The sequence below is a fragment of the Octopus sinensis genome, linkage group LG4 (assembly GCF_006345805.1).
Source record: "Octopus sinensis linkage group LG4, ASM634580v1, whole genome shotgun sequence".
Classification (NCBI taxonomy): Eukaryota; Metazoa; Mollusca; class Cephalopoda; order Octopoda; family Octopodidae; genus Octopus; species Octopus sinensis.
Window position 1 is genome coordinate 125,937,826 of NC_043000.1, and position 14,677 is coordinate 125,952,502.

At 34.4% G+C, this 14,677-nt stretch overlaps 1 protein-coding gene across 19 annotated transcripts in view; it reads left to right on the forward strand.

The window, feature by feature from the left end:
- The window catches only part of LOC115211116 (kinesin-like protein KIF13B), a 772,943-nt gene that overhangs the window by 589,666 nt on the left and 168,600 nt on the right, over positions 1-14,677 (forward strand). For all 19 annotated transcript variants that reach the window (XM_036502438.1, XM_036502452.1, XM_036502447.1 and 16 more), the window contains one exon: positions 10,226-10,362. In XM_036502438.1, coding sequence (XP_036358331.1) covers positions 10,226-10,362 — 137 coding nt within the window. The remainder of the gene's footprint in view (positions 1-10,225; positions 10,363-14,677) is intronic.

Consider the following 14,677-nt stretch of genomic DNA (forward strand, 5'->3'; position numbering starts at 1 on the left):
CCGCATCTTGGGATAGTGTCTTCTACTATAGATCCAGGTCAATCTTATGAGCGGAAATGGTAGGTGGAAACTGTGTGAAAGCTTGTTATGTATATGAGAATGTGCATATATGTGTTTTTGCTTGTCCCCAACACCAACTGCTGTTGGTTTGTTTACATTCTTGTAATTTACCAGGAATAAGTAGCACACTTTAAAAAATAAGCACTGGGATTGATTTGTTCCCATAAACCCTTCAAGATAGTGCCCCAGCATGGCCACAATCCAATCACTTTTCTCTTTTTCCAAGTTTCCTCAGCTTTTCCACCAATTTTACATGGGTTAAAGATGTACTGACTTAACTTCACTCTTTTGTATCCATTCTTGAAGACTTTTTTCTTTTTTGTAATTATTTCATTACCTACTCACCTTTAAAATAAAATTAGTATCTATTTCTTTAATTAGTAGTGAGAAACAGGTGAAATAATGACTTTTGCCTTAGAACACTACACAATATCTACAGCTAAATTTGAAATTATCTCCTACTTATCAGTACTTTCACTTTATAAATCTATCTTTTCATTTTTTTTCTTTTTTTGCTGCCAATGGCAATAAAAATGTTTCCTCAAATAACCTCGTTGCCAGTACACCGTCTAAGTCTATCATGAGAATCATTTTGTAATTAGTTTTTGGATTCTTGGATGACTTTATTTTCGCACAGTAATTTACATCAAAAGTACCCTATCGCTTATAACCTACTTACTTCAGCCCTACTCAGATAGCATCTTGACTGTCACACATATATATATTGTACCTGTCTTATCAGATCATGAAAGAAGTAAAAGCTTAATGCAACTAGAATATGTTATCTTCTTTATCTAAAGTCAAATTGACAAGAATATAAATTTATAAAGTAACAACAACATGTTCATTTTCGTTTTATTTCTTGATAATATTGTGTATTATGAAGTGTCAAGAACATTTTATCGTACATCTACAAACTAGTCTCTGATACAGTTCCACAGCTGTGTGTGTGTGTGTGTGTGTGTTTTCAATGGCTATCATAACTCCTCCGCAATGTAATTGTTTTAGTTGCAATGCAAAGTCTTGGATCAAGTCACTTTTCAAACATGTACAACTCTTATAGATGAAGATGATATCTTTCCATTGCAAATTTTATAAGGGAAGAGCTAAACTTGATTGAATCTGTCATATAGATGCTAGAAAGAGAGGAAGGACAGTCGGTGCTGACAGGATTTGAACTCAGCATGTATAGAGAAGTAATGAGTTGCCACAGTTCAGTCTCTGTTATTCCATGGATTCTGGCATCCAGTAAGAATGTTTAATTCACTTTAACCATCTTGTCATTATATTTACAATGAGTAAACTGCCAATGTGTTTCAATTAATTTTATATATAATCAATATTTTGAAGGAATTTAATAAAATATCTATAACTTTATATATTGGTGTTGTGCAACCAAAATTTCATATCTTTCACATTATGAGATTTTGATCAAAATTTAAATATAAATTCTTTAGTTGGGTGGTCTCACGTGGATCGGCTCTAAAAGGGTTAATAAGGTAGTTTATATAATAGTATCATCACCGCAACCAATAATCTCATTGTAACATTCTTTATTCGATGTTTCTTACTCAATTTCTTTTTCTCAATTCACTATAGATCTTCATTCACTTCTAATTCTTCCTGCTGTTCTGCCTTCTTACTTCAGTAGTTTGCCTTCCATAAAAAGAAACACTCCCCTCCTTGCTGACAGAGTTTGGAAGTTATTAAAATTAAAATCTATTTTGGTGATTCAAAAAATGCAGGAGGAAAGAAAATGGGGAAGACAGTTAAAGTTAGGCTGAAGTTTCGGTGAAATCTCAGTCGGAACAAAAATGTGTTAAGCAAAAATACAAAGACATTTCGCTATTAAAAGGTTAAAAGTGAAGGTTGTTTTGATTTCTGGGGGAAAAAAAAAAAGACATTCTGTTTTTGATAATATCAATTTCAGTTGTTGTATTATTGACTTACGCTCTTCTTTCAAGTCAGTTGCATGGAGTGCAGCAATTGTGTCCTGATGTTAGGATGAATACTACAGTGAGGAAGCTAAAATTACATGTTCAATCTAATTTTCATTTGCCGTCAAAATATGCCCGGTCTTGGAGATAATGTCGTTATATTTGCCTGTAATTTTCCTTTCAACAGTTAATAACTTGACATCTCTTTACAAATGATGCTGCTATTCAAGACCTCCTTTTTTTATTTATACTCTCATTCTCTAATTTTCTCTTTATCATTTCTTTTTCCTCATTTTATAACTTTGATTTTGTTCTCTGAGCAATTCCTAGTGTGCTTTGTATAGCAAACTATCGGTCAAAATTAAGTTAATGTAAGCTTTGTCCAAAATAGCTTTAAAAATGTTTGTTATTGCAGTGAAGACTTAGTTCGACTGTAGTCATTGGATTAACTGAACTGACACATCTTGCTACAGTGAACAGCAAAGCCAAAACCTACAATAAGCTCAATATCTGTGTTATTGATCTCACTGTCTATCTAGTTACACCTTCTTCAATCTTACACTGTACAATTTCTCAGTTCTCTCTATCAGTTTATTACTTGGCTTTACATTTTTGGCTTCTGCTAATCAGTTTCATTTTGTCAGTGGAGTAAATCTCATATATTAAATCTGTTAAGATAGAAGAAATTAGTTGAAAGGATAGTTTTGGTGGTAGTGTAGTGGTTATTGTTGTTGTTATTATTATTGTTGAAATAAATCTTGCCCAAAATAATGTAGTGTGTAAGCTTTTGTGCTCTTATTTAAAATATGAAATTTTCTTTTTAAAACCAGTTGCCTGTACAAAGTTGTAATCATATAATGAAATAGAATTTCTGTTATTCTCATTGAATTTATGTGAAACCCTTGCTTTGTCCGTTTTCATTTTAACAATAATTTATTACATTTCAAAATATATTTTAGAAAATGTATTTCGTAAAGAGAAAAGGAATGTGGTTTCCTTATATGCTGCAAATGCTTTCTTTACAAATCCTATTTCATTATCACTAAGAAAATAACATTTTTATGGGATAGGCTTCTTACATAAGATATCAGTGGACTTCTGGATAAATCTGTTTCTTTTCAATAATTTGAATAAAGAGAGTCAGTGAATTGGTAAATGGTGGGTTGTTATTTAACCCCAGGTCAGCTCTTATCCAGCAATCCTAGGATCGAATGTTACGACTATCCCATCATTTTCTTAAGTTTTTGTATCTATAAGCTGGTGTTCGGAATATAACTAGCACAAAATTATGGTTTAAATATGAAGATATTAAAAAAGAAGGCTTAGTATTATAAATCAAGGAGCAGTCTCAAGTGGGTTGGTATCAAAAGAATGTTATATTTTTACTTGTTTCTGTCATTTAGGTTGTTCCATACTGGAACATTGCCTTGAAGAATTTTAGTTCAGGGCATTGACTCCAGTACTTTTTTTTTTAAAGCTTAGTATTTATTCTATTGATCACTTTTGCCAAACTGTTAAGTTACAGGAATATGTAATACCAACATCAGTTGTCAAGTGGTGGTGGGAGACACACACACAAACACACGGATATACAGTGGGTTTCTTTCAGATTCTGTCTGCCAGATGCACTCACAAGGCTTTGGTGAGTCCAAGGCTATAGTAGAAGACACTTGCCCAAGGTGCCACTCAATGGGACTGAATCCCGGAACATGATTTAGAAACAAACTTCTTACTACCTAGCCACACCAGTACCTTATGAATATATTTTTAACACCTCAAAATGTAAGAAAACAATTATAAGATAGCGAGAAATTTAGATTATATTTCTTTTAGTATAATGTAAGCTTTCACTCAGCCCTTTTGGCTCCTGCCAGGATAAAGGTCTAGTAAAGCATGATATATGTATAGTTTGTTTTAACCTTCTCCTGACTATATTCATTCAGAGTAGATTGCCAATGTGTTCCAATCAATTTTCAATATAATCAAGATTTCAAAGAGATTTAATAAAATGTCTACAACTTTACTTATTGGCATATATTATGTTGGCATCGGTTTCACCTGAAACTTCATATCATTCATGTTAGGATGGTTGCAAGTAGGTTGATAATAATAATAATAATAATAATAATAATAATAATAATAAAAGCCAAACAGGTTGTTTATGTTTAAACAAAATCATTATTTAAAAAGTATATATAATCAACACTTTTTATAATTACTAATTGAAGATGGTGAGATGGCAGAATCGTAAGCATGCTGGGCGAAATACTTTGTGTTATTTCGTCTGTCTTTATGTTCTGAGATCAAATTCTGTCAAGGGCGACTTTGCTTTTCATTCTTTCAGAGTCTATGAAATAAGTACCAGTTAAGCATTGGGCTCAGTGTAATCGACTTAACTACCTCTGGGTATGAATACAGAAAAACTAAAGGAAGTCGTATTCCTCTGTCAAGCCATGCTAAGCCAGTGTTGCAAAATAGGTTCATCAAACCAGTATGACCCCAAGCCATTCTCTGGTGGAGAGAATATGCTGAGATCCTTGTTCTGCAGTGGACTGAACATGAACAACCCAGTCCAATCCAATTGTAATTATAATTAGACATTTATGGAGCTACTATGTGGTTGTTCAACATGTTTGATAGAGCAGCAAGCCAAATCTTCCTCAAAGAGTAAGGTGGTCAACCCAGAAAGGTTTTCTCTGCTGTTTGCTACAGGGTATTTGTTGCAAATGGTTAAGACATTAGTTCTCTTCTTAGTGACAAGGTTAAGGGTTTGATCTCAATGTGTGACATCTTAGGCAAATTCCTTCTTCAATGGCCATAGGTCAACCACTGCCATGTGAGTATTCTTTTATTCTGTTGCTTGTGTCAGTCATTTGACTGCAACAATACTGGAGCGCCACCTTTAGTGGAACAAATCAACCCCAGGACTTATTCTTTTTAAGCCTACTACTTATTCTATGTTTTTGCAGAACCACTAAGTTTTGGGGGACATAAATACACCAAAATTGGTTGTCAAGCGATGTTTTAGAGACAAACACACACACACATATATATGACTGGTTTCTTTCAGTTTCCATCTACCAAAATCCACTCACAAGGCTTTGGTTGTCCAGAAGCTATAGTAGAAGGCACTTGCTCAAGGTGCCACACAGTGAGACTGAACCCAGAACCATGAGGTTGGGAAGCAAGCTTCTTACCACACAGCCACATGGATAAATGAATAGTAAAAGGAAGCCCATCAGATGGGCCTGCACTTGAAATTCAAAGGGCCAGCCTTGTCACAGAGGATTACATTAAGGGTACACATGTCTGTGAGATACTCAGCCACTTACTTGCTTATTCAATGTATCTGTTAGTTCAGTTGATCGAACAACTGAAAGCCCATTCTCAGAAACCTTGACAGAGATCCATTTATTTATTAGTTGCATTGTATTTTGTGTGTGTCTGTCATAAATGGATTACATCCCAGATTATGGCTTCACTCAGTTGGCCTTAATGTACACATCAGCAGATTGAGAAGAAATGACAGTTAATGGTGTTTGCTGCATTTTCAAGTGATCATGTAATCATTAAAGTTAACTGTCATTCATCATTGCACCATTACCAGTTGTCCCTCATCAATCCATTGCTGTGTACAGCCGACTGAAAGACTGATTGAACAAACTGATGATTCAGAAACAATTCCTTTTCACCTCACATGTTAACAAATACATGTCAGCCTTTACACTCTTTCAGCACAAGGCCTAATGTGATTTTTTTTTTTGTTTTTATGCCACAAATGAACAGAAACTGTGTATATGTGTGTATAAATAGATTGGCTACTTGTTTCTCTGGGATTGGTCACATGATGTAGACATCTGATGAGACCCCTTCCCTTTCAACAAGGGTCAAAAATTGATTGAATCTGTTCATCATCTATGGAGGAATAGGCAAAATTGACATATTTGTATGTCTACTATATAGGTTTACACACTCACTCACTCACACATGTGTGTATGTATGTATGTGTACATATATATATATGTGTGTGTGTGTGTGTGTGTGTGTATGTGTATATATATATATATATATATATATATATATAGGACAAACTGGTAGAATTGTTGGATTTCTGATAGACTGCCCGATAGTGTTCGTTCCAACTCTGCATTCTGAGTTCTAATCCTGCCAATGTTGATTTTGCTTTTTATCTCGGGGTGGGAGGAGACAGTGGATTTGGAAGACTTATAAAAACATCAGATTGAATCTCTTGTGATGTATGTTTGTTCTGGCTCTTTGCATTCTGAATTCAAATACCACCATGGCCCGTAAGTGTTGTAGACTTCATCCGTTACCCATTTTAAAACCATCCCCTAGCACCCTGGGTGCATTTAGCAGAGTCCACTCTGATGAAAGCATTCAGATCAGGCCTCCTGTTTGAGTATACTTTCCATTTAACTTTCCTCTTGATTAAAAGTTAAAAACTAAAAGGCTCTGTGTTTTGACACTATAATGTATCTTTGAATAAATCTAAATTTTCTCTCAATACTGCATTTGTGTAAATTAATTTAAACAATTAATTAAACAGGACAGTTGTAAATAACTGTCTTTTAAACAATCTCTTAGTGGACAGAAAAAGAGGGATCGATCCAACAAGTTTTATTTCATTTTGGAATCTCTTCAAGAACAAATCATCGTTTCTATAATTGTCCATGAAAACATTGTATTTATAGCCACTAGAATTAAGGGCTTCATTATACTGGAAAATCTGATTTGCATAAATAGCATGTTGGCAGCTAGTTCTATTGATAATGATGCATTAAGCTGTTTCTAGTTCGATATAATAATGCACTCCAGAATAAATCTTAGTCTTTATTTGACACTGCGTGTAAATAAAACCAAATTGAATTTAGTTTAATTTACTCAAACAATACAAAGGTATTGCTAGAGGATAAATTGGGTTGGCTAAACTGTTCAGTGCAGAGGAAAATTCAGTATGCTTCAATATGGTAGGACTGTAGTAGCCAAGCCAAATTAATGAATAAAGGTATATGGAAGAGTTGAAGGGTTTTTGAGTAAGGTGTGTGCTTGGTTACCAAATGCCGATAAGATAAAAATCAGCAGAAAAAAAATTACATTTTCCATGGAGTGGTGTCATGCTTCTCATCTTGAATTATTTATGACTTTAAAAAAATATGATTCAGATCCCGAATAATTTCAAGAGCATGCTTTTATTCTATCCTTTCCTGTAGTTATCTGAGTGTCTGACGGTCTGTCTAGTGAGCTAGCTAGCTAGCTAGCTGGCTACATGATGGCAACATTATATTAGCTATTTATTAAGCAAATAAACTATTTAATTCACTGAAAATAACATGTGAATTTAATAAATGGACAATATAACTCTTTGAAAATGCATCAATATCAATTTTCAATACATATGACAGGTCAATTCCCTTTCGAAACATTTCCATGTTAGGTGCATTTTGTGTGTGTGGATATGCACATGTGTGCATGCATTCCGCTGTATATCTAAGCATAGACGTGTATATTTATCTATAAATATGCTTCAATAATCATATGTTCTGTCATGCTCATGCTGAATAGCTTTACATCATGCATACATGCCAACAAGCTGACTGCATGTGCTTTTTTTATAGAATTAAATTCGTATGACAGTGATAAAGCTCTTCTCACTTTTCAATATTTACCTAGCAGAATTGAGAGAGTAACGGACAGAATGCATTGTGGCAATTAATTCCATCCTTTTTACATTTTGAGTTAAATTCCAGCTTAGGTAGACTTTGACTTTTTCATCATTCCAGAGATGACAAATTAAGTACCAAACACTGGTATCAATATAATCACCTATTCCCTCCCCTCAAACATAAAGTATAATTATGCGTATGTTAAACAGAAATCAATATTTATGCTTAAAAATATATCAAGCAAATTCAGTTTAAAATGTAAGGAATATTTCATTGTAGTATTTGAAAACAATTATGTTTTACATTAATTTAAAAAACAAAAACCATGGCAATGAAATACAATAACCTAGATTTTATTTTATTTATCTATTTTTTTGTTATATCTTAAATGTATTTTATGCGGTTGTAGTTTTTTTTTTTTTCGTTATTGTTCTTTCAGTGGCTAGTAGTGAACAGACAGCTTGTAAAATTATTATGTTTCTAATTAATTACACATTGAGATTGACTTTGTGTTTATTTCTTTGTTTTTTTAGTGGGGCGGGTTGTCCTTTTCTTTTGGTTTTATCTTTTATACAAAATATTTTGTACATTAATTATAAATACATTATTTTCATCATCATCATCTTCATAATCATCACACATTATCATACCTAACTTTCAGCAAACATATGTCACTGTGAGTTTTCCATGCTTGTATGATTACTGTACCATTCTGTAGACATATTACAGAACAATACAGAACTTTGTAATATAAAGAGCTCTGCAGTCAAACTCTTGGGACAGGCATAGAGATTTATCATCTCAATATGTCAAGTTGTAATCTAGGTTAGGTGCAATGGTCCTTATTTTCCTATGGTGAATTTATGTAGTCTGTCAATCAAGTTGTATGCTGTATTCTTCCAAGTAGATCAAGTTATATGACTACAGAACAGATATAAAATATAATCCAATTGGTGAATGGCATCTGAAGTTCACCAAGTTTTCTGTGCTTTATTTCACCAGAATATCCACTTCCTTCTGCTAACATATGCATCAAAGGATTTGTTTTGGGGAAAGAAAAAAAAAATTCTCTTGTGTTTCAAACATGGCAACCAGTACAATATTTTGATTTTTTTTTTTTTGTCGTTGTTGTTTTTTTCCTGCAGTCAATATGTATTTCTAATTAATTGATTAAATGTTCTTTACTTTTGCTGTTTTACAATTAAAAGCATTATTTCAACATCAATTTACATGCAACCAAATCGTCACTACTATCAACCATCCCTCCATCATACATCAATATTAAGTTCTTTCATTTATAATCTTTTTATTTATAATTTTCAAATGAACTTCATAACCAAACTAACAATCACATTTCTTTGCTCTAACTTTGCTAAATATTTTCTCTTTCCTCAAATTTCACATTTAATTGTGGTGCTTAATGTGTTGCCTTGTAGCAGTTTCATTGCACTTCCATAACATCAACATTCTGAATCCAAGTAAAGAGAATGGTTTCTTGTTTAAAGATTCTTGTTGGAAAAGAAGCAGGTTGGAATGTAGAGTTAGAAAAAAGAACTTACAAACAAAACACGAAAACAAGGTGGAGGAATCATTAAATAATTCTAAATGAATTATAGAAATTAAGGTCAATGCTGTCTCTGTAGAAACTGAAAACATTACTCAAGACTTAGACTTATTTAACTTCTAAATCTGAGATTTCTTTAACCAATAAATCTGAAATTTATTTAATTTCTGGATTTCAAGATATATACTAACACCTAATATGGTTATGGTCTACCTGTAAACTTGTAATTGTTTAAAATAACTCATTAAAAACTAATGATGATGTATTCTAAAGTAGTTTCCCATTCCCTCTGTTGCTACTACTTCTAAAGATAAGTTTTAGAAAGACAACTGTCATTCCTGAATTTACTAATTTGTACAAGTAACATTTGTCACCAGGAAAGTCAAAAATAGATTGCATTCTTTAATGAGTGGTTGTCATGAGGAATGATTCATCCATGTCTGATGCAATTTCTAGTTAGTTGTTCTTAGCAGGGAACATTTTCAAAGAGTACAATAGATCCAAGTATCTCAGAATCCAACTCACCAAACAATAGCATCAAAACACTAGTTCAATGTATTTAAGAATTTTGTTTTATTTGTCTTAGAATCATGTTTTGTTTTGTTTTCCATTTTCCTTCTTCTAAAAACTTTTACAATAGTTATTAAGTTTTTCCACAAAGTTCTTCTTAATACTCGATTCTATCCTTACAGTTTTTATATTTTATCTTTTTAACAGAGCTTCTTGTTTCAAATATCAAAGAATGAGATGTACTAGAATTATTTAATTTATATGGCAACTAAATAATTAATACTTTTGATTAGAATTCACTGATTGCTGAATTAGCTTTGCTCATAATCTTCAAATGAACGTTTGATCGCCATGTGTTTTTTTCTGTTTTTGTATTCTTCCTTTTTTTTTTTTTTGTTACTGGTATATTTCTGAATTCAGGGTTGTCTTGGTGAAGATACTACTGTTTGCATTTGTCTTTTATTCAACAGGAGCATACACTGGTTGGCCGCACCGATGCTGCTGTTCAACAAGATATTCACCTCAGTGGCCTGGGAATCATGCCAGAGCACTGTATTGTGGACTTTGAAGGCAATGACGTCTACCTCACACCTCTTGAAGGAGCCAGGTAAATCACCTTTAACACTACTACCACTGCTACTACTATATTTTTGTGTCCTGAATGTTGGATTTCATTTGGGGTGCTATGCATTCTTTAAGACGAATTTGGTCATAACAGCAACAGAAGACATCTATTCTCATTATCACAGGTATTTGGTTCCACAAAACACCTGTGATAAATGAAATACAGAATATATAAATTAAAATGCTTGTAGTTGAAGCAGAATCTTTGATGGATCACCAGTCTGTGTTATCACAGATCACTCCCTGTTAAGCATAACACAGTTTGCAAATAGTATACCATGTTGCCCTTGATCAGTGATGAATGAATCAGTGATAAAGGAGACTAAATATATGATTGGTTATATGAAATTTCTTAATAAGATATTCAGTCTTTGGAATCTTAAATGTCATGTTTTACAGTTGTAAGATTTTCAAATGTTTATGTCTACATTCTCTTTGAATTACTTCCATCACCTATCGCCATCTGGTGTCTTAATATTAGATCTTCTTTTTCTTTCTTTCTTTCATTTTTTTTTTACTTGTTTCAGTCATTAGACTATGGCCATGTTGGGGCACAGCCTTGAAAAATTTTAGGTGAATGAATCAACCCCAGTACTAAATTTTTTAAGCCTGGTACTTATTCTATCAGTCTCTTTTGCCAAATCGCCAGGTTACAGGGACATAAACACACCAACACCACAGACACAAAGACTCACACACATATATTGTATGTATATATGATGGGCTTCTTACAGTTTCTGTTTACTAAATCCACTCACATGACTTTGGTCATCCTGAGGCTATAGTAGAAGACACTTGCCCAATGTGCCACTCATTAGGACTGAACCTTGAACCATGTGGTTGGAAAGTAAACTTCTTACCACACAGCTATGCCTACACTGTACACACTGATATTTTAAAATAAGTTATCCATTAGACTTCCGATTCATATATGTAGTTCCCGGTTCAAATCCATCCTGGCACTATCTACACATCCAGGAATGAGACAACTGATGGCCATAGTGGTTGAAACCAATTTGAACATAGTGGAGATGTATATGCTAAAGATGGTGCTAATTGTCTGGAAAATGGTCTGATAATTTTATTAACTCAACCTCAACTCAGACATTTCAATAAATGTCCTCTTTGAGAAAAGTATCATAATTTAGAACTAATTTTCACATTACCTAATCACAATCATATTTAATATTCTTAACTCGGGAATGTTGACATTAAGTAACTATGGGAAACGCTCTTTACTCTTTCAGTGATATTTTTGTCAGAGAATCATTCTGAGGTGTTCTTTAGTCACTGTATCCTAATCATGGCCAAAAATGAGGAATTTATCCCTAAGCACTTCTTAATGCTCTTATAAGCCCATATTCCACCCTTCTCAATTGATGAATATTGCTTTCATATATTGAAGAGAAAGGCTCTCTCTCTCTCTCCTCTCTCTCTCTCTCTCTCTCTCTCTCTCTCTCATAACAACAGTTTTCAGTTCTTCCTGAAAAATAAAAGCATCCTCTTTTGATTAGCTTAATTTATTTCATTAACAGGTTCCAGTTAGTGCCCCACCATTCAGATGGGGTTTCCTATTGCCTCTTTTAGCATTCATTATTCTGCTACTCGGTACTTTATGGTTTCATACTAGCTATAATAAAACCATCTGTTCATCCAATTCTATTCTCTCCCTCCTCCCTCTTCACTCCTTTCTGTCTCCTCCCTCTGCACTTCTCCCTCTCTCTTTGTGATACATACACACTCTCTCTGCCTCTCACTTTCTCTCTTTGCCACTCTAACCTCCTCTTTCAACTTCCTTTCTGTATTCCTTTCTTCACCTCTTTCCCTCTCATCTTTCTCTCTTCCTCTTCCCTTCTGTGTTTAGATTGTTCTGCTTTCTCATCAATTACCTGCCTTCATGCCATTCACAATGTTGCATAAATCACCTTTTCTCCTTCTACTGAATGTAATTTATAGTTCCATGGCTTAGTAATTAGAATATTCAAACCTTTGGCAGGCCTTAGGTTGTGACCATGACTATGGTTCAATGCACTGCTAGCCTCAGTCTACCTAGCTGAAAACAGTGTGCCACTTTGGAATTGAACGGTTCTTATTCACAATGGCATCCATCTGTAAAAATATATATTTCAAGAAATTTGTAACTCACGCATGGTTGTGTGGTTAAGAAGTTTGCTTCCCAACCACATGGTTTCTGGTTCAATCCCATTGCACAGCACTTTTGGGCAAATGTCTTCTACTGTAGCTTTGGGTCAACCAAACCTTGTAAGATGGAAGCTGAAAGAAGTTCTTCATAAAAGTGATGGTGGTACTCCAGCATGGCCACAGTTTCTGGCTGAAGCAAGTAAATTGAGGAAATTTGTAAATTCATTCTTTGGGCATGGTTATGTGGTCTAGAAGTTCACTTTGCAACCGGGTGGTTTGGTTTTAATCCCACAGTACAGAAAGTGTCTTCTGTCATGACATTGTGCCAGCGAAAGCCTGTCAGAGAAATTCAGTTGATGGAAACTGTATAGAAGCCTGTTAAAAGCTTGTTCTTATTTTCTATCTGTTGTTTTGTTTAACATTGCCTCCTGGCTCTTTGATGCCTTTTGTGGAGTCCACTTTGTTGTGAGACTCAAGCAACTATCCGGTCTGAGAATAACAATTAATAACTATTATGTTCCTTCTCACTAAGACAGAAAAATTGGCAAAGTTGTTAGGGTGTTGGATAAGATACTTCACAATGTTTTGACTCTCTGCATTCTGAGTTCAAATTCCACTGGGGTCAACTTTGCCTTTTGTCCTTTCAAGGTCAATAAAAGAGGTGTCAAGCCAGAGAAGTGAACTGACAGAACTGTTAGAGAGTCAAGCTGGCAAGATGTATTGTTGTATCTGTCCTGGTCCTTTGCATTCTGACAATAATGCATGCAATGAATTGTGTTAAGCTGTATTGGCTGAAATAGGTGACCTTTTCCTTGAATACATGTCTGTGTCTTGGAAAGGAAAGATTTGCATGTATGGGAAATTGCTAGTCTTCCTAAAGAAAAAAATTTGGTTCAGGCTTGCATGTTCAGCCTTGACTAACAGAGGCCTTACTTTCTCTTCTTCCTCTGAATAAACTTAACCAGACAAAATTTTTTAATAAAACTTAGCATGTCCAACTTAATATATTATCTCTTGTATATATATATAATATATTATCTTCCATTTTATCTTCAACAATATGGTGCCTAGATATTTGAATAGCTGAGGCTGTGCAGAAAGCACTTGTGCTGGTGCCACATAAAAAGCACCCAGTACACTCTGTAAAGTGATTGGCATTAGGAAGGGCATCCAGCCATAGAAACCATGCCAAAACAGACAATTGGTACCTAATACAGCTCTCCAGCTTCCCAGCTTCTGTCAAACTGTCCAACCTATGGAGAATGGACATTGATGATGATGATGATGAGTTCTTTAATCAGTGGTTAAGACATTTGCTTCACAAACTTTGTGGTTTCAGGTTCATTCCTCCTGTGCACCTTTTGCTTTAGCCTCGGGCTAACCAAGGCTCTTGAGTGGAATTAGTAAACTGAAACTGTTTGAAAGCCTCTGTGTGTGTGTGTGTGTGAGCACACGTGCTTGTGTGTGTGTATGTCTTGACATAAAGATGGTATAATTGTTTGTATTATTGAGCTGTATGTCATTCTAAAAGACCAAAGGAACTTTTATCTTACTTGGAAACAAGCGAGCATTGGTGACAGAAAGATAACTGGATGTAGAAAATTGCCTTCATAATTCTTGTCTGACTCATGCTAGACTGGAAAAAGCAGACATTAAAATGATGAAGAGGAAGACAACAAATACTAACTTTATGACACTAATACTGTCTATTCAATTAAGATGCGATATACTTACGTTATCTTGTTTTATTGTAAGCTGTATAAAACGAATTCTGAATTTGTGATTATGAGTGCCTTGTTGTTTAGCCCAAGGTCATCCCTATTTGAGCAGAGCTATAATCAATGATAGTCCAACCATGATCATCTATTCTTTTTTTTTTACTATACATAGTGTATCTGGGATTACATCCTTCCCTTTTTTACTATTCTTTTATTCTTTTACTTGTTTCAGTCATTTGACTGTGGCCATGCTGGAGCACCGCCTTTAGTCGAGCAAATTGCCCCCAGGACTTATTCTTTGTAAGCCTAGTACTTATTCTATCGGTCTCTTTTGCCGAACCGCAAAGTTACGGAGGCGTAAACACACCAGCATCGGTTGTTAAGCGATGTTGGGGGGACAAACACAGATACACAAACACTCACACATATATACGACAG